Raw genomic sequence first — 24,603 nt, 5'->3', positions numbered from 1 at the left:
ACCAGCTCTTGTTGTGGTCTGAAAAAGCCAGGCACATGCTCATTAGCTACTGCTCTCTCCTTAGACTATTTTTAGTCGTGTTTGTCTCAACCAGTTGTTACTTCTTGCAGACAGCAGAGACTGCCAGCTGCATGCTTAGACAGCACCCAGCACTTGGCAGCCCAGACTTGGTGAGCATCTTTAGGCAGCACTGTCACTCTTTCCACCACAGCTCTATGTTTTAGTGGAGTGATACAAAGGATTTCTGGTATCACCTGGATTTTAGCTGTGGCACTTGTCACAGCTGGTGTTATCAGCCATATTTCAGTGCATCTCAGGCATCAAGTTCATAAACTAAGTTGAGAGAGGCAAAGTTTCAGGCATAAACTGAGGGGCCAAATTGCATAGTAGCAGTGGTATGTAAATGAGCACATTGACTTCTGTTTCCTGAAAACTGAGGGGCAGAAAAATAATCAACTCTCTTTAGCCAAAGTGAAATCTTTACAGTTTAGGCAGGCATATTAGTTTAGGACACTTCATCCTGCATTTGTAGCTTTTCAAAACTGTCAAGGCAGCCTGAGGTTTCAAAAACATTAATCCAAGGATGCCAAGAATACACCAACACAGGCCAGAACATTCCCATTCCCATCCTGTTTGTTGGTGATTCTTCAGTGGTTTGAGGACTGGAGGGTTTATTTTTCTAGTCCTGTCCCCAATAGGCTCCTACCCAGAGGCTCCCTAGATTTTTCCTAGCACATGAAAAAAGTAAATCTTCCAGGTGAATGAAAATCTCACAGCTCTTATTCATGCAATAAGAACACATCTGGTCATGTGTTAGAAAATGCCAGGACTCTGCATTAGAAAATGCATTTGACTCTGTATGTGCACATCCCATTGCAAGATGTCCCAAGATGTCTCTGTTGTGCGACACTTACTTGTCTTGTTATTTCTCTAATAATATGAGGGGGTGCCTCTTAATGCTTAAGAGCCTCTAGAAGGTTGATTTGCCCCATGATCTGGAGTTATTGAACCCTGTGGGACACCACAAATGGCAGAGTTCCAACTAGACCCTGATTACAATCCTCTGGGATCTGCTGTTCAGCTTGTTCCCAATCCACCTCACTGACCACTCATCCAGTCCACACTTCCTGGTTTTGCCAATGAGGATGTTGTGAGAGGCAGGAATGAATGCCACACTGAAGTCTAGGTAAACAACATTCACTGCTCTTCCCTCATCCAGCCAGGTAGTTGTTTCATCAAAGAAGACAATCAGGCTGGTCAAGCATTATGTGCCTTTAGTGAGTCCATGCTGACTACCCCTGATCACCTTCTTGTCATCATGTGGAAGGAGATGGCCTCCCAAAGGAGCTACTCTATCACCTTGTCAGGGAATGAGCTGAGGCTGATTGGCTGGTAGTTCCCCAAATCCTCCTTGCCTTTGTTGAAGACCAGGATAACATTTGCTTTCTTCCAGTCCTCAGGAATCTTTCCTGATTGTCACATCCTTTGAAAGATGATTATGAACAATCTTGCCTTGGTGTCCCCCAGCTCTCTGAGTACTTGTGGTTGCATTGTATCAGGGCCCATGGACTTGTAGATGTCAAATCTGTTTAGGTGTTTTCTAACCCAGTCCTCCTTGACCAAGGGAAATCTTCCTTCCAACATTCCTTTACCCTTTCTTGGGTCAGAGATGCCTGAGGGCTGGTCTTGCCAGAGAAGACTAATACAAGAAGGTGTTCAGTAACTCTGCTTTCTCTGTACCCTCTGCTCCAGGGTACCCTTCCATTTAGTAACATTATCCTTTATTTTCCTTTTGTGATGCACTTGGAAAAGCCTTTCTTGTCTTTAACATCCTTGGACAGATTGAATTCCAGATGGGTCTTGGCCTTTCCTGTTTCATTTCTACTTATTCTGACAACCTCTCCACATCCATCCCAAGTGGCCTGACCCTGCTTCGGTTTCCTGTGTTCATCCTGTTTATGCTTGAATAATGACAGACAGTAATGGCAGCAAACTGTGAGACAGAGGTGGCTCCCGTGCTGAAGAAGTGGGCAGACAGGAGGCTGACTCCTGGCTCCTGTGATTCCCGCCTGCTGCCCTCTCTCCAGGAGCTCACTCATGCTTAGCAACTCTAGTGCTGCAAACTGGAACTTCAGGGTGGAGTTAGTTTTGCAAGGGAAGGGCCATGTGAATAAGGGAAATCGTGTCACATCTTTGAGATGCTTAAGATGCAGCCTGTGCTTCATATCTGGAGTCTGTAATATGAATCTGTTGGAATTATTAACGTCTACTCCAGATAGGCTTGCTACTTTTTTTTCCTTTTTTTTTTTTTCTCATGTGGTAACAGCTGCCTATTTTTATGTGAGCTTATGGGAAAATCCAGTATTTCTCCAATTAAAAATAATTCTGAAACTGTTCAGATAGCTGCACCCATACAAAGGGCAGCCTAGCAGCCAAGGCAGTAGCAAGGGTTTGTGCCAAAGACCATGAAGAATTCCAGCTGTGAAAAAATGTGAGAGAGCAGCCTCTGGGTACCCAAGCACTGTTCCCTCCCAGCTATCATTTCTTTCACAGCTGTGGGAATGCTTTAAAATCATGGATGGCTAGGGAGGAGGGAAAAAAAGATCATACCGACTTTCAAATATTTGGCTGAAAGCCAGAAATATTGTGAGCAGAGATTCAGCATTAAAACTGCAGCCATGAGAGACACTCAGAAATGACTGGGATTTATTTTTAAAGTGTACTTAATTCCAAGCTTCTTTCTCAGACCATGTTGGCATGCTGAGGTCTGGCCTGTCCTTTCTCACTCTCCTGGGAGTAACACACCCCCAGTCTGTCTCATTGATTCCCCTAAGCTGTTATTAATAGAGATCACTTAGTTAATTTTTCATTCTCCTTCTTTCATCTATTTCTACTCCACTTTTAATTCCATAGGAATTAAACTGAGATGGAAGTGAGGAGGCTGGGTTGAATAGAGAAATCAGGTTGCAGTCTCTGAAAGATGTTTACCTGCCAGGTTATACTAACGCTCCAGCCACATCTTCGGGGACCTTTTAGGGACTTGCTTGCAACAATTGTGGTTTGTGATGGCTCAAGCTGTTCTTCCTTGGGTACCAGTTTGAAATTCTCAGCACATGTAATTGGTGTTCTTTTTCAGTGCAGCTATTCCTTTGGGTGTTGGATTTGGGATAAGGAGGCATCCAAGATATGTAAAATCTCATTGCTAGGATTTCCCCCATGCATCCAAACACTTTCTAGGTTTAGCTTGTCATCAACGAGAACTTCATAATCACAGGTAGATTAAGAGATAATACTGTACATTGCTGCATATTCAGAGATTTGCTTGTGTTAGAAAAACTGGGGGAGACAAAACTTTCTTTTAAGATGTTATTTTTCACATGTCTTTGTATGGGCAATTCTTCACAGAATCAAGAGTGGGCAAGGTGGTTTATGAGCTCATCTGAAAAGTATCTGAGCACTAAAGAGGCATTAGGATAAAAGAATGTATTTACTTCTCAACAAATACTACCATTCATCCACCTATATTGTAAATAGTTTCTAAGATCCAGAGACTCCCTGCTATTTGTAACTTGACAACAAATTCAGTTTCAGTGCAATTCCGGCAGAAATGTTAACTGCCCCAACAGCTTCTGTGAAAGTGTTGGCTTGGGGGCCATCATCCACCAGAAAGGAGGTAGCATATAGTTACCACTTACCCATAAACATATTAGTTATCATCCTTAGAAGGACCACTCCTTCATGGCTCAGTGTAGTACAGCATTCAACACAGCTCTTAAAACCAAAATATATTTCTATATAGAGTTAAAAATACACATATTTATTTTTATAAAAACACATGAGTGAGAAGGATGAAAAGAATTGACTTGTAAAGGTATTTGACTGAAATTAGACATAATAGCAGCCACATAAGATTGGGGGGTAAACACTGTTATTGAAAGTTTTGATGGATGGAGAAGTTAAAAAACCCTCAATGAAGGTATTGACAATGAAGGTGTTGACATCAGTATTCAATTATTTTATTTACTTCATGTTTACCAGATAAGACTATTGAGAGAGCAGAGTCCATTCCCAAGCAGTGAGGTGTATAGCTGGAGTAAGACTGCTAAAATATGAGATCAGCGTAGATTTAATCTTAAACCAGCAATGAGATGGTGAGTCAGTCTCTTTGTCTTTTGAGTCACAGTTAATCTTGCTATTACTAGAAAAACCAGTTTTGTTTGTTGCACCATGTTGATTTGTTAATGTTGTAGCAATTGAGCCTTTGAGATTAATTTTTGTCATAAACAGGCAAGTGGTATGTATATGTTGTGATGAACAGTTGTAAATAACTTGATTAGGAAGTGTGTATGCCTCACTGCTGCTGACACCAATCCAGCTACAGGGGGGAGAGAGAGACAAGGAACTGTTGCTGTGGCTTCTTGCAAGGGTTCCCTGCAGGCAGGAGGAAAGCAAGGAGTTTGGAAGAAACATCAATTCTATGTTGAATCATTATTGTTTTGTCCTGTTGTTTTCCCCTTTAAGCCTAAAATGTCATCCCAGCTGCCTTTTGTGGGGAAGATCTTGCAGGAACTGAAGGTCCAAGCAGGGTCATGAAGGGGCCAGCCAGCCCTCTCTCCCTACCGCTTTGGCCTTTGGTGCTGCAGGTTGTTGGCTTTCAGACCACTTGAGAATTTTTTTCTGACTTAGTAGCATGGCCCTGTGATGTTTTCACATACCTTTTAATAAGTTCTGCATCACCTTTTTTTCTACTCACTTTGTTGTCTTGAAGCCCTGGAGTGCTGTAGGGAGATGATTCCATCAGAAATCAGCCTATTCAGGATGAGGGTCAGCTTGAATTGTTCCTGGTGTATATTCTCCATGGTTTGAGGTTTGCATAAATTCTGGATAGTATTGTAGACACTAACGCTGAAGTTCAGTTTTCTGATCCCATTTCAGAAGATACGGTCTTAAAGTATAAATGGATAACTTTACAGAAAATCCTAGAGAAACATGAGACAGCATTTAGGAACGTGTGTCGGTGCAAGACAGTATGGTTTATATCCACTAGTGACAACTACAGAACTGCCTGCCTGGTTGAACAGCAACTCAGCACACTCCATATTAGTTTATAAGAAAACCCTGCATGGTACATGTGTGGTGAGAAGGCATGGAACTAGTTCTGAATCACATAAGTAGTTGTGATAGCCTTTACAAACTGTTTACACTAGCTTGTATGTAGGCTGTATAGTAACAGAAAAGCCAGTAACATTTTAACCTTGCTTTTTCATGGCTAGGTCACCTAATAATTTTGTTGAAAAATAAAACTTTCACAGAAGTCTGATTTTCACAGATATTAGGCTTGTTCCAATTTTAGTAAAATCACTTAATTCAGACAGGAGTAGCAGGGAAAGAGCCCTGTCTGTGAGGCTGAGAAGGTGTTCAGTGGGCATACAGCAGGTAACTGTACAACATCATCTGAAGTTCACAGAGCCATGTAATATGTTGGAAGAGGATTGATGATGTGAGATCTCTTGTTTTGCAGACAAAACAATGCCTTCTTTGCTGCTTTTATCACATACAGATTCCTTCGTAATTAACCATTCCCTGTCAACTGTGGTGGTTGCTGGGATTCATTTTTCCATAACATACGTATTGTTTTCATATAATACATTATTTTTCATCTCACATGGTTTGTGTGAGATGAAAAATGTGACACATTTTTGTCTTTGTAACCGATCTAGGATTCTTTGTTCTACTTCTGTCACTGCAGTTTGCAGTGCTTGTACTATCTTCACACGCTCTCACATATTTCTGTTTACAGATCTTTATGAAGATACTATCTGAACACTAAATAAAACATTTAAAGATGTGTTCCCTAGGGAGAGAGAAATCTTGGAAGCTTCTAAATGGAGATGCAAACAAAAATCTAAATACAAAATTTGAAGAAGAGCTGAGACTAGAACCTCATACTGTGTGCATTTGATGAGAAGTTTAACACGTACTGAAGAGTTGACAGTCTGGGGCTGTTCAAAAATTGAACATGGTTTTGGAGCTGTTAGTACCAAAGATGCAGGCATGTGATCCAAAGTACTGTTCTGATATAAATTCTCTTTGATGTTTCAATTTTTTTTTTTTAAAAAAAGAAAATACATCCCCCCCAGGCTGTAAACTAGCAAGCTTTATTTTTACTCAGATATGGTCTGCTTATATAGATATGGTCTGCTTCTATCATTCCAGTTTTGTTGGATTAGGTATCTTTTCTCCTGCAGCTGGCATAAAGCTGATGTAAACTATTGTGTGCTTTCCCTAACTTGACAGAAATGTGATTGTGTCTGTGCCTGATCTAGCTCAGTCATGCCTTATTAAGTGATTTTGTAGCTTAGAGCCAGCATTAATTGTTGTGGAGCCTCGGCCATGTTACACAAGAATGAAATAAGTAGTATTCTTCCCCCTTTTGCATATGGGGAACTGTGGCAAAGGAATCAAAGCCATGTTCCTGTTAAGGGCAGAAATGGCCTCCTCTCTGTCAGCTTCGTGCTCTGTTGCTGCCTATTGCATATTTCTTTTCAAGTTGAATACACTGAGTGCTATGACAATGCTTTTTTGAGAAGCCTGAGTTCTGAGTACCTCTGACAGTGTTCATATTCCAGACATCTTGAGTTTTAGTACTAAGGGATTCTAGAGCCATGGAGACTGAAACAAAATCCAAGCACTTTGCTGCTGCTGCACTTTACTTGTTTTACAGCCTCCTTGCAGCAAGCTAGCCCATTTTGTCTGGAAAACTTTGCCCTTTAGAAACCAACGCTCTTTTTGAAATTCATCATTTATCATGTTCCTGTTGATTAGTGATTAGTTACCTTTGTAGTACTTATGTTCTTGCTTGGACAAGTGGTCTAGCTCGGGACAGTCATTACATGGATTATTTCTCTTTCTTTTTATGACTGCATGTAAAATATACGTCATGATAACACAAAGATTTATAGGTAGCTGGAAATTTTGTACTTCATAATAATGTAAGCTTGATCCTTATGTTCAAAGGGACTGTCCAGCCTTGATTTCTTTAAGGAAGAGTTAGTGGCAGGTATAGAACACAGTTTGCTGTCCACTCAGGAAACACTGTCATGTGTGCAAGGTCATTGGAGCAATATGAGGAAACTTAATTGTCAGAAGTATTGTGTGAGGCCCTGAAGGTCCAACCACCAGTCTTAGCTCTGTTCTGTCGACTCCTGGATGGAGTGGGCTAAATGCCAGATCATTCTCCAGGGTTTTCAGACTGGGAATTACCCACTGGCCTTGGGAAATCAGTCTGGGAAAAGATCTGGAGAGGAAAGTGCTGAGGAAAAAGGTAGTGCTTTAGAGCACAGCAGGAAAAAACATGAAAGCTGATTCAGGAGTGACGGGTGAGAAGCCTCTGTCTCAGAAGAATCAGTTGCAGAGATGTTCTTCCTTCCCCAGGTACCCTTCCTAGGTGACCCAGTCAGACTCTTAGCAGAATTTACTTGACTCCTTTCCACCAGGACAGAAAGACCTGGACTGCTGTCAGTACCAGGCTGGAGGGGCAGATCCATCCTGGACCATGCGACCCTTTCTGCCCCGGGTGAGCTGCCCAGCCTGCAAAACACAGGTAATCCTGGGCAGAACAGCTGTGTTCCGGGTGACTGAAGGAGTCTTACAATGCCTAGTGCTAGGTAATAATGCAAAATTCTTCATTTAATCAAGAGTTGGGCAATTTCAGTTTTTAACCCCACTTACCTTGCTCAGTGGAATATTGTGATGAGGTTGCTTAGGCTAGCTGGTCGGATCCAGCCTGTTCTTTTGGTGGCAGTGCTGTGATGCAGTACTGGGAATGGTGGCTGCAGCTGAGCAGTGCCTGCAGAAAGGCTCCTTGTCTATGGATAGCAGGTGGATGGCGCTGAGCATCATGTCTGTTGTACATTTTCATTGCTGCACAGTGAGACATCCTCTGCAGTGCACTACAAAACAGGAGAAGCCTGACACATTCTTAGCTAAGGTACTGCTCACTCTAGTGAGTGTATCAGGAAAGACCTAAGGAGACAAGATGACTCCAGAAAGGGTTCTCACGCTGGTTGTAGCAGCCTGTTCAGAAGTCCAAAATGTGGCTACCCATGGATCACAAGCATGAGTGCTGGTACTTAAAATGCAGACATCCTACTGCCACCACAGTAGGAACCACACTGTACATACATTGCAGGAAGAGGGAAGAAACAGCAAAGCAAAAAAATTAGATGAGGAAATGTGTTGTTTCTGTACTCCACCAAGACACTGGTATCCTGGGGAAGATCATCAGTTTCTTTGTTTTGATTAAAGTTTGTGTGACATTCTGAAACTTGTTTCAGCTAGCAGCGAGGTGTACATGGTATACCCTCAACTAAACCATTTATTTACTGTTGATACTGGGGGCTAGAACTTGTGAATCAAGATGTTCCAGGCTGCTTCATTTTCCAGATTGTCAGGTAAACCCATAGGATCCAACTCTTTTGAGCCTAAAATCTATGAGGTTTTTGAATACCCCTGCTCTGATCCTTCTTCCATCCTGAGATCTCATCCCCCTCCCTCCCCATCCTGTGGCTGCATTATGTACTTGATTTAAGTCGTTGATCCCTTGTTACCAAATCTAATCAATAATGATTTCTCTGTCTAAATATTTAATTCTTGGTATTTTGAGGTAGTACCATGATCGAAAAACATAATTTCTGTCAGCTGTAGGAAGCAGCTGTCCACAGCTCTAAAATTGAGATTGTCATTGTGCAGGTGGTGATGGGGAGGGCTAAGTGTGTTACCTGGGTGTTCGTGTGCAAGTGATTAGCAGTAAATCATCTTAACCTGTTATATGAGGATATTTGCATCACCACTAGTGGGTTTTAGAGTTAACATCTCAATTCCTGGCTCTTCAGATGTTCGAGTGTGTATCACTGCACTGGCTTCAAGTGTGTTGGGATATTTTTCTGCTGCGCAGTGGGGGAAAGAAACTTGGAGGGGAGGAGCCTCTCCCTTTAAATTGCAAGAGTGCAATTTAGTGCAAGAGTGTCTATATATTCAGTATGAAAGGTGGAGAGACTGTTGCTCTCCATAAGGACAAATGAGTAAAGCAAAGTAATGCAGACTCTGAGAAGTGACCCCTGTGTGCAGTAGGAGAGTGATGAAGATGCTGACAGTCCTTATCAGTGAGGCTGGTGGTGTGAAGTGTTTAGCTGGTGGTGTTGATGGATCAAAGCAGTTTGAGCACAGAGTGTGCAAATGTCTCCTACTATCTGTGCTACTCCACTGGGAAAGGAGTCCTCTGAGCCCCTGTGACACTCTCACCTGCAGGGCCTTTTGTGAACAAAGAAGCTTTTAGGGCTTAATCTAGATACCACTGGAGAAAAGTAAAAGCCTTGTTTAGTCTGGGTGGGTGGGGGGTGGAGGGTGGTTTTGTTGTTTGGCTGTTGTTTTTGGGGGGGTTTGGGCTTTGTTGTGGGATTCTATTTTTTCTCAGATTTTTTTTTTATTACTTGGCTACATCTTTTTCCTGTGAAGGTGATGATCTCAGAGTAAGAAATCTAGGGAAAGATATCAGTTAAGGCTTCCTGGAAAAATCAGATGAAAGAGAGGTTGAAATTACTTTTCAGCAAAGCAAAAAATTCCTTTTGTGTTATCCCAGAATAGCAAACTGTCTTTCAAATGTTTTTTTCTTAATTTTTGCATTGGTTGCTTTTGCCTGAACTTTTCTTCTGTTGGAGATCAGCTTTTAGATAAGAGACATATTTATTAGTAAAGACATTGAAATACTTTCTGCAAAATGTGGTATCTTGAGAGGTTTTAATTTGGGCCAAACCCATTTGCACTGAATTAAAAAACTGTTCCGATCTCCTTGAAATACGCTTTCATTTCTTCTGTCTCTGTTCTGTTGTGAAGATGCTTCTGTGAATAAAGGTGCTTAAATTACTCTAGGTGTACCAGTCTGAAGCTGTATATATATTATACTCTCTTTACTGGTCAGGGGTGAAAATAGATGTCCTCTCTGATGACCACATCTGCCTTAGCAGACATTGCCAGTGCAGTTCAATATCCATTACCCATCTTTATAGGACAGTGTTGTCAGTGTGGGCTACAGGATGTGTTATGGTAGCAGATCTGCAGCTCCATTAGTCTAAGCTGATGGTGTACTGGAGTGATGCTTCAGCCTTCTACTCTCTGGCACCACTGGAAAAGCTCCTAGTATAAATCTAGCCCCGGAGCTCAGTGAACAGGCCTAAAGCTCTCAGCTGTGGTTTTGCTGGAAACAAGAGGGGTAAGATCTGTCAGCGGAGGATAAATCGGGCTATGCTGACATCATTGTTGCTGACTGAGAATTTGGCCAAGTGTCATGGCTGTCTTTATTTCTCCTGCTGCACCTTGAAATACAGGCAGCTTTTGCTGTATTTAATAAGCCTGTTTTCTAGCTGGGTTAAAAACTTATGTAATTGTCAGTTCTGAAGAGAAGTAGTTGTCCTGCTGTTGTCTCCGGTAGAGGCAAAGGGAAAATAGAAAGCTCACTGTCAAGTTGCTGCCCTGAGGAGGTGTCATCCAAAAAGGAGGAATCTTGGCCTCTGCAGGTCCCAGGAAAGCAGTGGTATAACCCTTAAAGAAGATGCATTCTTGTTCAGGAGTCTTACAGGAACCTGCGCTGTCTCTGTTTCCTCACGTTTGTGCATGAAAGAGAAGTTCTGTCTCAGTCTCTGCCCAGTGGAGGGATGTGAAAATAGAAATACTGAAGTATAGTACCTTGATTCTTCTGCCTCACTGTAGCACAGAATTCAGATTCTGTTCAAAGCCAGTGACTTGCCAAGGCAGATGTTATATGCTTGAAGGAGTTTAATAAGATGATCAGGACTCTGTTTATCAGTTTGGCTTGCTTAAAGCAGTGCTCCAAACATCCAGGGAAACAGGAAGAATTGTAATTAAAGGCAGCTTTGAAATTCAGTATGTGACTGATTTGCATTTTACTACTTTATTCCTCTTTCCCTTTCCCTGTAAAAGCCTGGGGAGGTTTGCATGGTGACTGGCATTGCTGTGGTACATTATCTATGCTTGAGGGACTGTGGAGTGGCAATTGTGTAATGAGGATGAAAATCGGAGCTTACTCTGAGGAGAAAAAAACCCCTTTCCCCTAACTGGCGCCCGGGGCCTTTCCTTGTCTCAGCTGCACATGAGGGCAGAGTTGTGGTGCTCTGAGTGGCTGTGCTGGAGAATCCAGCAAGAGACTCTGGGGGGCTTGTCTGGAGCTTCTGACCAGCAGCTCTGCTTTGTCTCAGTTTCCATTATTCTGATCAGGGTGGAGAGTACATGTGCCTGTGCTAAACTTCTTGCTAGTAGGACTAGGAACACAATTGCATCTATTTCTTGTGCTGAGGCTGTAAGCAAAGACTCCTTTCCCACTCTCACAGCACATACAGGTTTCGTGATTTATTCTGTTGTGGTTTATTTACTTGTCACTAAAAGCCATGCTTTGTGCCCAGTTGAAGTAGTAAAAATGTGTTACCAATCAGTTTACTATATCAGTGTCTCTTAACTAAGCACTACAGATTTACCCTTTTGTCTTGTTCTGCTTTGTAAGTGCTGTAGATACTTTTGTCCTCATCCTGTTCTGAGTACCTGAATAATTTAATTTACTTCATTTACAAAATGAATTAAGAAAAATGTGACAAGGCTCTGGGATTTCCTGTTGAAGGCACATAGGCCTGAAGTTATATGCTATCTCACTGTGTGTATGTGTTTTCCCTTGAAAACCCTAATTCCAAATACTGTAATTATGTAAAACTTGCAGCTTTCATCAATAAAGAACAATCTCTTAATGCTTATGGATTTAAAATAAAGATACCAAATGGGATCTGCCGAGGCTCAGAAACTAGAAGATGGATAAAAATGAAAAATTCCCATTGGTTGGAAGCCCATCTCCTGATTTTGGTGGGCTGACCTGATATTTATGAATGGCCAGAGTGGCAATGATTCAGAATCCAGAATGTGTTCAGGCTGGTTGACCAACAAAAGTCACTGTTACTTTAAAAACATGTCATTCAAAAATCAGTTAAGATAAAACTGCCTTCTGGAAGCTATCTGTGGACTTTGCACTACACTGTAATCTTCTGAACCAGGTGGGTTTTCATCACATCACATCAACCCTGCACATCTATCCATGTAGCAGGGAAACAGCACGTCTTTCCCTTCCATTGCCTGTCCTGTTAAACTAGGAAAAAAAAAAAAAAAAGGAGAAAAGTAGGGCAAACTCTGTAGCCTTTATGCAGGGAAAGTCCCATCAACTTCAGTGGGAGACTTGGCTCAGGGAGAAGTACAGGAGCCAGGCCAAAGCTTTCATTCTGGTTTTTCAGAAGCTAGTATTCCATGTTTGTAGATTAATGCCCCATAGCTTTGCAGAAGTGGCCTATGAAATGCCTTCAGCTCAGTGGATTCCTGCCATTTAATAGCTGCAACTTCCAGTTGTTGTGTTTAAAAAAAAAAAAATCTATTCTTCATTGGAACGCGTTTGCCTGAATGTGACATTAGGAATACAGCCAGCAGTGCTCGAATATACTTATACATTGGCATAAATTAAACCCCATCCTTGCTGAGGGACAGATAAGCATGAAGGGTCTCAGTGTTCTCAGATGAATCATATTTAGCTTGTCAGTGGGTGCCTTGATTTAATGAAGCCACAGTATGTTAATGTTAACACTGCAGAAAAAGCTGAAAAGTTACAGGCAGCCATGCTAACTAGCTACAAGCGTTTAAAAGCCTGGGCATGAGCTCCTACTTGGCTATTCTGGCCATAATTAATGATGACAAGTATGTTGGAAAAATAATTATTTTGCTTGCTTTTCAAGACAATTACTTTGCTTGAGGCAAATGAGGGGGTGGGATTTATGTGGCTGTAATAAGCATATGTAGATGGCATCTTCCCAGAAGAATATTATAGCCACAGGATCTTTTTAATTGACCTGAGATTCCTTTGTTCTGCAGATACAATTTATGTATGTGGTCACAGACTAAAATGACCCTACTTGTTCTAGGGCAGGCTTAGTTCTAAACTGCTGAAAGGAAAAAAAAAAAAAAAAAAAACAAAACTACTTTTATCAGCCCAATCAGCAACAGATAGAAATCTATTCTGGTCACTTTGTAGGGGGGAGAATTTTTTTTAAATTGGTACCCTGAGTGCATGCTCTTTTCATCTGATAAAATAGGAGTTGGGTGTATGGAAGCAGGCTGAGGTATTATTGCAGTCATCTGGTATCACTCCTGTGTCTGGGCTTGCAAAGCAGAGCAGCTTTTGCCTGGCACACCACGCTGCCATCCTCTGACAGCCACCTGCCTGTTCATTTACCCTGCTGGGCTGCAGAGCCTTGGTCCCTTTCCAGCCTGGGCACGGTGCTGGAGCCAGGGAGGGAGCACCTGCTTCTCGACCAGCTGCCATTCCAGAGCAGGCAGGTGTTACTGTGTGGTGGAGGACAGCTCCACCCTGCTGCCCACCCCTCACTGGCACTCTAGCACTGTGAGAGCTACACAGCCTGATCACATAGTCTGTGATGAGATCCTGTAACAATAAGGTTGTGTCTCAGTGCCTTTCTCTCTGAGTTTCATGTTAACTGGGCCCAGGTGGGAAATAACAGCAGAAAATCCCCCAAGGCTGCAATTCAGTGGAAAATTTCAACATGTGCAAACAACTAATGACCTTTAATAGAAATGAGGAGTTTTCATGTTTGCTGTCAGTCATGTCATTCTCTGTCTAAGATGGTAAAATCTTCTTGGGCCTCTCTCTTCTTGGGAGAGAGAAGAGGAACCAAAAACCTATGTGTCGCTCACTTACATATCAGAAAAATCTCCCTGTTGTTCCCTTTTTTAATTGTGTGGTGGTTATACAGAAGTCACAGTCCCTTTCTCCAGTTCCCATCTGTGTGATGGAGAAGATGATGCTGTCTTTCAGTAAAGTGTTTTGAAACCTGATACTGAAATGTGTTACAGAAAATGCAGTAATGAAGAGCCGTGGGTGCTTTTCTCCACACTACTTAGCCTGCTGCTAGTAGTAAAGGTTGTGCTCTGTGCACTCCCAAGTCAGTCTCTCTGAATTGGGATCTGAACTTGTAGGAAGAAGGATGAATAAAAGAGGAGAAACCCACTGATCGTATGTTAATGTGGTTTTAGTACCATGATACATAACAGAAAAATTTAGATTTCTTGCAGTCCCAGTTGTATCTAGCCCTTTCTAAAAGCATTACTAAGGGAATTTCTCTCTTTGGTCTTAACAGTGGGTGAATGACAGCATTTGATGATTTGGGTCCAATTCATTCTATTCTTGGTATGTGCAGATTTTTGTCAGGATGGAAAGTTTTACCTGATTTTAGTCTGTCTGGAGAGCTGATTAAGGAAAGCTATGCCTGAGCAACAGAAGAGTGCCAGAGGACAAAGAATAAACAGTTTTCTCATCATGAAGATACAAGGTCTTAGGGTTTCTCAAAGCAGGCTGTGGTGGTAGGAGGTGGGGAGGGATAGAGAGAGATCCTGTGTTTCATGGCCCTGGATGAGAGATACAGATGCTTGTTTACATAAGTTCAAAGTTTTCCCTGGAAATTGCAAGTCTAACAGGAGGGCAACCTCTGTTTTTAGCTCCAAGGGCAGAGTGAGCTGGAAATGAAGCAGAATATAGGGTACTGGAGTTAAAAGCACTAGGGGTTTGTGCAAGGTCATTAAGGGGTCAGGATCTTAGGCAGCTGGGAGGGACTACTGCATTAGTCTGTATTTGACCCTGTGTTAAACTGGCAGAGAAGGGAGTTCCCTTGTGGTTGTGCTGTGGTTTTTACTGGTTAGGTTTTGGGCTTTTTTTTAAGTTTACTGAGTGCAAAAAGGCAGACTTAGTTCATCAGGAACTCCAGTCTGGTGTGTCACTGCGTGTGGGACATGTTTGCTGGCAAAGAGGAAGCTGGTGTTTTGAGGGCTGTTTGGGCATGACATCTTTTCCCATGTACCACACAGTGATAGCACAAGGAAGCGTCATGAGGTTTAGGAATGAACTCAGAGTTTATCCTGACTGTTTAACTTCTCCTTCAAAATAACCAGATTCTAGAGCAAATTTTTGTTTAGGGTCTGCTGGAAGGAATTAGGAGTGATGGAAAGGGTCCCCACCCCCAAATATTTCCAGATATCCATGGAAAGATTTGTGAGGCCATAAATTATGTTAAATCTGGGAGAAAGTGTCAGGGAGTTTTTTAATGACACAAGATCAGGCAGTGTTTCCAGATTAAATATGGTGTAGATTGGGCCATCTGCAGCTAGCAGTAGCAAGCTTGGGCCCCCATTCCAAGGTGATATGTTGCTGTGGCAGCTGAGTAATGCAAAAGTTCTACCTGAAAAAATGCTCCCTCCTTTTATGATACTGTACATTCCCCAGGTCCAGCCCACAGCCTGCAGTGGTTCACAGATGGCCGTTGCCTGTGTCACTGGCTCATAGGGGACTCTTTTCTCATCTCTTTCCTTTCTACTGTCCCTCTCTGCTCCATGCATGCTTAAGAATGAAATGGGATTTTACAATATCAGGTTAACCTGACCTTAGCTTGAGGTGTGCTATGGAAGAATTATTTATGCCTGAAAGCTTGTCAGCTGATTTCAAAACTATCTAATGAAAGAGCTGACAGTTGTTGGGTTGTTTGGTTCAGGGTTTTGTTCTTGTATGATGGTACAGATACAAGAACAATGACATCCTATTGAATATCGTAGCATTTATGAATTCTAAACTGTGCTGAGTTTTTCAGATGGCTTGCTGAATGGATTTTTCTTGAGCATAAAACTTGTCTTTCCCAAAAAACGTAATATTTGTTTCATGCTGACAACAAATGGTTCAAGAAGAGACACAGCTAGGAGCTCCATATCTTGTGAAGTGCAGCCCTGGTTTTTACAGTCTTCATTGTAGTGTTGTATATTCTTTTATCTTATGAGACTAATACTGGTTTCCTTTGGATCACTTCCTTTGCCAGTCTAGAAAGCTGACTTCAAATCCAGTCAGTGGGTTAGTGGTTATAGGTTACAAAATGTTTTCCCTTGCTGACAGGTAGCTGCTTTCTTGTATCTTAGTGCACTGATGACTTGGCAGTACCCATAAGACTGGAATCAGTAAAAGCCAAGAGCTAAAGCACTGCTGGAAGTATGGATTATTTGTATTTATGCATTTTCCATGAATACATGAACCTTTAAAAGGGTGAATTCCATCTTTGGGTCATTACACATAGAAGGACTTGAAGCATAGAAACATTAGACTGGGTAGTCAAACTCTTGGCATTGTCCTTTATATTCCAAGGAATGAGCTGCTGCCTGCCCAACCAATATGCTGTGGTTGGGTGAATGAGAGGTAGTGAATTCTGGGTGACTAGAAGGAGGCAAACACTGATAAATGTCATTGCCACTAAATGTACTGTCCCGGCTATATGGAATTCAAAATGTTATGAAGTCAGTACCAAACTGCCTTAAACACTCCAGAGAGACAGCAGATGCAATAGAAATAAGATTGAATTTCAAAATCAGGTCAGCTTGGTTGAATAAAAGCAAAAGATTTTTAGGAGACCTAAAAGCAGCATGGTGGACTAAGGGGAAATAAACAGCTGTAATCATATAGGACAAAGCAATGGGGTTAAGCTCTGGTTCTTCTCTTATTACCCACTGCCCAAGAGTCTCAAAGATATTTTTGTGTTTAAGTAAAAGCACTGTCACACTGTTGCCCCATTTGAAAAACAGGGAAACTGAGGCATGGGGGTACTAGGATGACTGTCTGGAATCAAAACATACTGAAGCAAGTTTTCTTGTGCCTAAGTGGAAATAAGGAGATAGCCAGAAGTGCCTAAGGAGGAAATGAAGAGATAACCCAGAGGCATGACAGGAGATTTATAGTGCTACATTTTCTACTCAGGACAAGGACTGGTTAATAGAATCGGGTTTTTTACATTATCCAAACCTGGGGGTTTTTTTATTTTTTTCTTTTGAACATATGTTGTTGTAGCAGCAGAGTAATGCAGAAGTTCTGCCTGAAAAAATGCTTCCTCCTTATATGATACTGTACATATTGTCATGGAAATTGTCCTCATTTCCCCCGAGCACACTTTAAATAACTCGAACAGCAGTGCTAATGAGCAGAAAGATATCTGCAATCCCCACCGTGCAACTTGACATACTTTATCCCACTCTGAATTCCCTTTGCTCATCTCTGAGCATTTTAAAGATCTGGTATAATAATTTGCTTTCTCTCTTTGGTCTGTTCATTTTGCTCTTAGCACTTGATAATAAAAGGTCAGCTTTGGCTGAAACCTCAGTGTTGCAGCCATGCCATTTTTTTCTGCCAAATATCTTAAGAAAAGCAAGTGTCTCCGAAAGGGTAAGTAATGATATTTTTGGTGTGTTTAGTGTTGTCTGTTTTGCTTTAAATCACAGTAAAGGATTTATTTTGAATTAACAAGCAGTGGAAATGGATCTATTCATGCTGCCTGTCGTTTAGCACGGGGGGTTTTGTTAGGCTGTGTGCAGTTTTGGTTCAAGATACAGCGTATGTTATTATCTTGCATTTTACATTCAGAAAAGCCGACTAAGCGAGAGGATGTTTAACTCTTTAAACATGGAGCATGTGTTTTGTACAGGGAGAGAATTCCTGATGCAGAATAAAACAGCAGCAGAGAATATGGGTGTTTGTTTTTACAGATAAGTTTAGGTAGGCAGCTGAGTATTGGTCCACTATTTTTTGTCTCTTTTGTGCAAAAGGAGCATTTTATTTTCAATCTACACTGAAATAATAAAATAAATTATACTTAGTGAAGGAACAGCATATTTCCTCTTAGCATCTCTCCCATGTAGGGGTCCCTGTGTGCATGACTCCACAGAGATTTTTCACCTTGCTGTTTTGAGGTTCACTTTGTGAATTGCTGCATGGGCTTCTTCAGGAAATATTGATTTTTCTACAGGTACATACAAAACTCTTCATGAGAGCAATTTGCCTCTAGCATTGTAGAAATTGACAGTGTAGTAAACTCCCAATATACACATTGATTGTAAATTATTTTCTTCCTTTGCATGTGTCTTCATTGTGGCATTTGTTGTTTAGCCAGTAGTCCAGATGTGGGGTTTGCATAAAGGCGAGTGGCAGTGATTCCGTGTGTCTGGGACATGTGTTGGTTCCACAGGATCCGAGGAATCTGACTCACTCACCTGGCTAATTTTATATATATTACTTGGCATTTATGAATGTTGGTGTTTACTTAATATGTGCATTTCTCTGATTCCTTGTTTGAATATAAATTTTTTCTAAGTGATACATGCAAATGGGAATTGTATAGGTTTTCATCACTGGTGTACAACTGAGGAAAATGTTTTGGAAAAAACTTAAAGAAAACAAATTTGCATTACCTTTTTTTTTTCCTCCTGTGTTCCTATTTTAAAATGGGATTGCACAAGAACTAGCAGCTGAGATGTGATAATTTAGTTAAGCTGACCTGTAGATGCTGGTTCCAACTATTTGGTATTTTGTTGAGTGAAATGTGTACACACGTATGAAAATTTACACAATAATTCAGAAATTCCTAAGGATAGAATCATCTCAGTAAAGCTTTTATTAAAAAAGAAGGGAAAATATTATAACTGGATTATTAGTTTGATTGTGATAAATTAGTTTTTAGAGTTTTGTTGTACATGTGTACATTTAAATGCCACTTTCTAAGGCGGCATAGGATGTTTTTTGCTCATCTTCTGGGGGCAGCCAGCTGTCCAGTGCTTTGTTCCCTTATGGTATGTGCCACAGCAGCAATGTGTTTCTAGACAGGGGCTGAGGAAAGGTGCCTGCCTCACCTGTGTCTGCATTGCAGGGAGGGGCTGATGGCGCAGCCAGGAGAGGTAAGGCTGGGCCTTTGAGGGACGACTGAGGGATGTTCAGGGAGCAGCAGCCAGTTGTACTTTTAGTGAGTCACTACCAACAGGAAGATTTTCAGCCAACTGAACTGAGGGTGTTCACTCTTGGAGCCTGTTTCTGCCAAAAGCTATGTGATCTGTGAAATCCATCAAACTGTCCCGTGCACCTCCTGAATAAGGCCCACTGGCAGGGTAGGGACTCCTAATTCCTTCTGGTGCCCTCTCTGCTGTGTGCTATCTTTTCTCTTCCTGCTTCCAGGACAGTCTGGGAAGGGCCGTGGTGAATCAGTGTTTGTCTGAGTGGGAAATGCTGAGGTAGCTGAGCTTCTCCATGAGCTGCTCAGTATCAGTCTGTTGCTAATCTTGCTTTGAAGAAGCTGGACTCCTGACAGCTTTTGAGCCACTTTCCATCCAGTTACTTAAGGCAATCCCCTTTAACTCCTTTTCAGAAAGCACTTAATTTGCAGAGTGTTTTACTGTCATCTGAATAAGGACATCCTTCCCAGTAAGTACATGTGGTTGTTCAAAGGCACTAAATGATAACAGTGCCCTAGGCATAGCATCAAAAATGTGGTTGCATAAAAACTGTAGTAGCCACAGGCTCCAGTGGTTCTGACCTTGCTGTTCTCTGTATCTCTGAACAGGGAAGGAGCAAACCATCAGGAGGAGTGAGATTAGTGTACGACCTGTGGTCTCTCCCACAGGTTCAGATGGTCTAGGGACAGAAGCTGGGCTATGAACAATTCATGGCCAAGAAATATTGGTTGAACGGGAAACAAAACTCCAGGTAAATGCTCCTGGTTCAGCCTTGAGAGGGAACTTGCCTAGATTAATACAGGAAGCGGTCAGCAGAGATGGGAACTGGAAGCTGATTCTCCAAAGCCTTATAGCCTGAAATTCCAGGAAGTGCAGGATTTTGTGGCTTAGCTCTATTATACCAGGTTATAGATGAAGCCTGTTTCTTTCCAAGTGAGATTTATTCTCACAATGCGCCATTTTATCTCCTCACTAGTACTCCATGCCAGGCCACACTGTGTTTTGATTAATTCCCTAGTTGTTTTTGTGGAGGCTGCAAGAGTTTCCAGACATGCCTGAAATGAAACACCCAAGCCAAAGTAGTGTTCTCTCTTGCTGTATATCCTTTGTTATGCAGGCTGTTGGGCCTGTGGAGAATTCCTGTAGGTCTCATTTGGTGGCACAGCCTTGCCCCTGCTCATACCCTCTGTTAAATGTGCAGCAATGACAGATTCTGGATTCTTTGTTTTTTCCTATTATCAGTTTAACCTCAGTCAAACTCCTATCAGTTACATCCACACACACACCTTAAATAAGGCATCAAAATGATGAAACTATTTATTAACCTCTGCAGCCTGTTGTTAAAACATTCAGTTTTCTCATGTCTTTTTTCAATTTTTTTTTGTTTTCTTTCGCCATTTCCTGAACAATGGTCAATACTATTCAAAACTGGGGCTATGAAATGTCACCTAGTCATATTTACCTCTGATCTGGAAAGTCATTGTTGATTTTTCATTTATGTCTTCATTTCTAGTGGGCAAAAAAGAAAGTTTCAGCTTCAGGAAAGCCTTTTCCACTTAAATTCAAAAGAATTTAATAATGAATGTTTTATTGCCAAGTGGTCCTTACTTTTCTGCAGCTGTAGATTTACAGGACTTCAAAGCTGGATGATTAAGGTGCAGTTTTAGTTTGTAGCCAGGCAAGCCAAACAACCTAAACTTCAAAGGAGGGGAGCGTTCTTTAATGTTGAGGGCTCACCCTTTGTGTTCAGCAAACGGAACTGTTGGGGAGAATGCCATGTGCAGCAGACAAGTGATGTGGCTGCCACTCCTGGGAGGGTTCAGCTGGCTGCTGCGTGAGAAGAGCAGCCCGTGCCCAGCAACCTCAGGATATTTGATGGCTGACAATTAGGTCATTTTTGCATGATGTTGACCTACAAGACTTTCAGCTTTGCTTTTAGTATTCTTAAAGGTTCTGTCTCTGGGGACCTCCAAGGCTGGTCATGCTAACGGCAGGATTTGAGCCTGAGCTCTATTACCTCTCCTGCTTCATTTTGTCTGTGCCTCATTGTTTCCTCCTCTGATGTGCTCACAGGGTGGATGGTTTTATACACATTATGAAAGTTGAGAGGCCATCCTGGCAAAAGGAAGCATTCAATCCATACAACACTATGATTTGAGGGGAATAAGGTACAGAACTGGAAATGAGGAAGCTCTGCATCTATGGCAGTCATGTTGAAAAGGGGCCACTGTGATTTTGCTTTTCTGTTAGTAATTCATGCAGTTAACCCAACTACATATCTCCAGTTTGATATAGTAGTGTTAGTGGAGAGAAAAAGGAGTTTAGATAAATTCATTGTTAGATGGACCTGGAAATTGTGGTGGTGTGGGGCTTTTCTTTCAACTCTGAAGCCTAAGCAATGTGACCTTAACCCTTTGTATTTTGCACTTCCCTGGTGGATGCTCCTGTTCAGAAAATAGAACAAAAGCCTCATGATGAGGAAGAAAAGGGCCTGGATAATTATTTCTTCTTGAACTGGTGTGTTATTTACTACAACTGTTTCCTTGACTAGAAATCAGTCTTAAAAATCCCTACAAATAAACTCATTCCATAGGCTTGGGATGCAGCAAGGTGCAAGCAATGGTAATACCCTGAGGTGATATCTGAGATCAATGCAAGGTGCTTGGGTGTAGAGGATGAGTCCACAAACAGTCTGGATCCTGACTGTACACTTGACTGTTTCGAGTTGTTTGAGCCCCCAGGAAATGGTGTGCTGGACTCCGTGGGCTGGGAGATATGAAAGGAGCTGGCAGGACACCACAGAGACATGTCTGTTGTTCAGTAAATGACTTGCAAAGCCATGTGGTTCTGGTGCCAATCTCCCTCATCGGTATTAAAATCTGAGTGGAATTGGGGCTTTGTCCAATCAGTATCTAGGCTTTTGTGGGATCTGGGCCACTGTCTCCACAGGACTCTGGGATTCAGCAGCCAGAGAGGCCTGTGCTGCCAAGAATCGTAGTGCTCTAGAGGCAGAGTTGGCCAACGCTGCGCCGCCTCTCAGTGACCCATGTGCACACTGCTCAGAGCACGGTGACTTCAGCTCACCAGTTAAAGCTCTCCAGAGAGAGGAGGTGCCAGGCAACCTCTGGAGCTGCTGAGCAAAGGAACAGCTTTGTGAGACACAAGTACACTCCTAATTTCCTATGTGGCTTTCCCATTTTGAGAGCGCTGCTTTGTTGAGAAAATGGCCTCCTTTCCTCTCCCATCCTGTGCTGGAAGAACAAGCTTCATGCTGCTCAGTTTTTCCTTTCATTCTTTGCTCTCTGCTTTCTAGGGCTGGCACTGCCTTTGCAGTTCCACACAACCAACTCTCTAAACAGTATTCCTTGCTTTGTGATAATCCATGTTTGATTAATCCGGGTGCCTGGATGTGGTAGCTGTGTTTTTCATTCTGACTCTGCTAGCTGATAGCCAGTGGTGTCATACTGGAAATCATTGAGTGTCTCTGTATGTCAGTTCTCCACTGGTATGTAGGACTTTCTCATTGTGGCATTCAAAGGATTTTTTTTTTTTTTTTTTTTAATACAGAGAAGGCATCTTTCCACTGATGCACAGTATAACCTGGAATTGTAGTTTCAGTCTCTGTGCCTGTTCTCCCAGAACACTTATGTTTAATTCTATGTGAAAAGCATATTCCAGCAATGGACAATATTTTTTTCTTTAATTTATTTAATTGACGCTACATCATATACTGAAATCATATGAAATATACTGAATCATATACTGAAATAGCTGAAGCATACACTGAAACCATCACTTCTGTTTTCATATACTTATGATTGGTTTGCAGTTACTGTTGTGTGACTATTCCATTTTTGAAAAATGCCATCCAAGCTGTGTTGGATGTTTTTAATTGGACAGAACAGTAACAGAACTGGACTAGATGAAGCTTGTCTTAGGATAAGGAGTATGGTATAAACAGTTCTTTCTACTGTTGACTTCCTGAGAATCAGCCTTCCTCATATTTAGACTCATAGACAGGAGTAGAATATCTACAAATATGCTCCTTCATTATGGTCATTACAAGCATATAATGCTTTCACAATTAGGCATTCGGATCACCTAACTGGTGATCTTAAATTAAACAAGGCAAGAGAATTAAAACCTCTCTGGAAGGCTGGAGAAGCTGTGTGTGTTTGACAAGTGCTTGCAGATTTGCTTCAGAGACCATGGATTGAGTTTTCACTTTGAGGTAACTGGCAGAACCAGACTTTGAAGACAACAGTTACTGCTGTCTTGGGTTTCTGCTTTCGCAGTATGAACCATTTAAATGAAGAACATGATACAGTGGAACCTTCTGCGTCTTTAATGCTAGAACACTGAAGCTGGCTGCCATCACAAGCCATACAAGCTTATAGCCCTGTTATTTTTCCCTGTGTTTTAGATTTATAACCCCTTTTAGGGACTTTCAAACTCATCTGATTGCTCTTACTTCAAAAAATGTGGAAGGGAAGAGTAGGGGGCACTTGCTATGCTCCCCTCATTCCTTCTGTTGGGGCTCTGACAAATCATTAAGCCGTCAGTAATTTTTTTTTCCAGCCTTGCAGACCATTAACCCAAATGGTTCTTCGATTTCCGAACCATGTCCTCCCAGGCCCCTGTGTACCACAGCTTTACTATAGATACATAATTCATTATTTGGAAAGCTGCTGTTTTAATGTAATATTTAACAGGCAGCAGCTCAGCAGGTGTCCCCAAGGTAAGGACGGCTGCATGCGGCTGGCAGCAGCTGCTGCCTTTAGGCTTATCAAGATTTCTTTGTTTTGAAACGGAAGCTGGAAGGCTTTTCAGTACGTGCCCTGTCATTGGCTGAGCAGAGTCTGGTTTCTGGCTGTTATTCTGCCTTTGACTACAAAGACAAATTCCTATAACACATTCTGCCTGCAATGGCTGCATACAGTTCTGTGCCCTGGAGAAAGGAGCAGGGTGAGGAGAGGGAGGAGGCTCACAAGGCAGATATGTGTGCCCTGTTTCCTCCTTGTATTTTTCTTATTGGACCAGCCAGGCTCAGGTAATATGTGCAGCAGCCCAACTTATGTCAACGTTTTCAAAATGGGTTTTCTGCTTCTATAAGCATAAAAATAAACAAATATATTGCCTATAGAGGGTGTTCCAAATAGTGAGAGTGATATTCTGCTGGTCTCATGCAAGTTCTCATTCTCTGTGGCCTAAATCTATGCAATTAGATTTAATTTATGTTGTTCATAGCACTGGCAGAATCAGCTCAAATAGCAATGCTGGCATTTCCATTTAAGTAGTATATCACAACAAACATTGAGCAAGGTTTTTTAGTTCTTTGGGATAAGAACTTCAGCTTCTGTATTTGACCAGCATAAAATATGTTGATGGCTGGGTTTCCCCAGAATATGTGGGTCTTAAAATGGCCACATGTATTCTGCATGTGCAATGTTTCTTGCTCTGGAGATAACTGGGGTGTAGTTAGAGTTTGGCTGCCCAGTGTGGTCATCCATGCAGCAAATATGCTCTCACACCAGGAGAAAGTTGCTGTAATACACTTGGTTGCTGTACATACCTGTGTTAGCCTTCAGGACTTTTGGCAGGTTCCTGCAAGTTGTAATGTCTGCTGAGCATTTGCTTCCTTTCTGTGCTCCTTTGTGGAAATTCTTTTAGTTTCCCTTA

The 24,603-nt window shown here is 41.9% G+C and overlaps 1 protein-coding gene across 7 annotated transcripts in view; it reads left to right on the top strand.

The window, feature by feature from the left end:
- The window catches only part of ARHGAP22 (Rho GTPase activating protein 22), a 126,068-nt gene that overhangs the window by 54,395 nt on the left and 47,070 nt on the right, over positions 1-24,603 (top strand). The window contains exon 1 of one of the 7 annotated variants that reach the window (XM_038141262.1): positions 7,323-7,603. The exons of 4 other annotated variants lie outside the window; for them this stretch is intronic. Coding sequence is in view for 2 of the 3 variants with exons in the window: in XM_038141259.1 (XP_037997187.1) it covers positions 17,317-17,368 (52 nt within the window). In the remaining variant the exon portion in view is untranslated. Of the gene's footprint in view, positions 1-7,322; positions 7,604-8,158; positions 8,454-17,058; positions 17,369-24,603 lie in introns of those variants that run through there. 2 more of the 7 variants (XM_038141261.1, XM_038141259.1) reach the window with 2 other exon arrangements.

The sequence above is a fragment of the Motacilla alba genome, chromosome 6 (genome assembly GCF_015832195.1).
Source record: "Motacilla alba alba isolate MOTALB_02 chromosome 6, Motacilla_alba_V1.0_pri, whole genome shotgun sequence".
Classification (NCBI taxonomy): Eukaryota; Metazoa; Chordata; class Aves; order Passeriformes; family Motacillidae; genus Motacilla; species Motacilla alba.
Note: the sequence above shows the minus strand (reverse complement) of the source record. Positions and strands in the feature narration are given on the sequence as shown.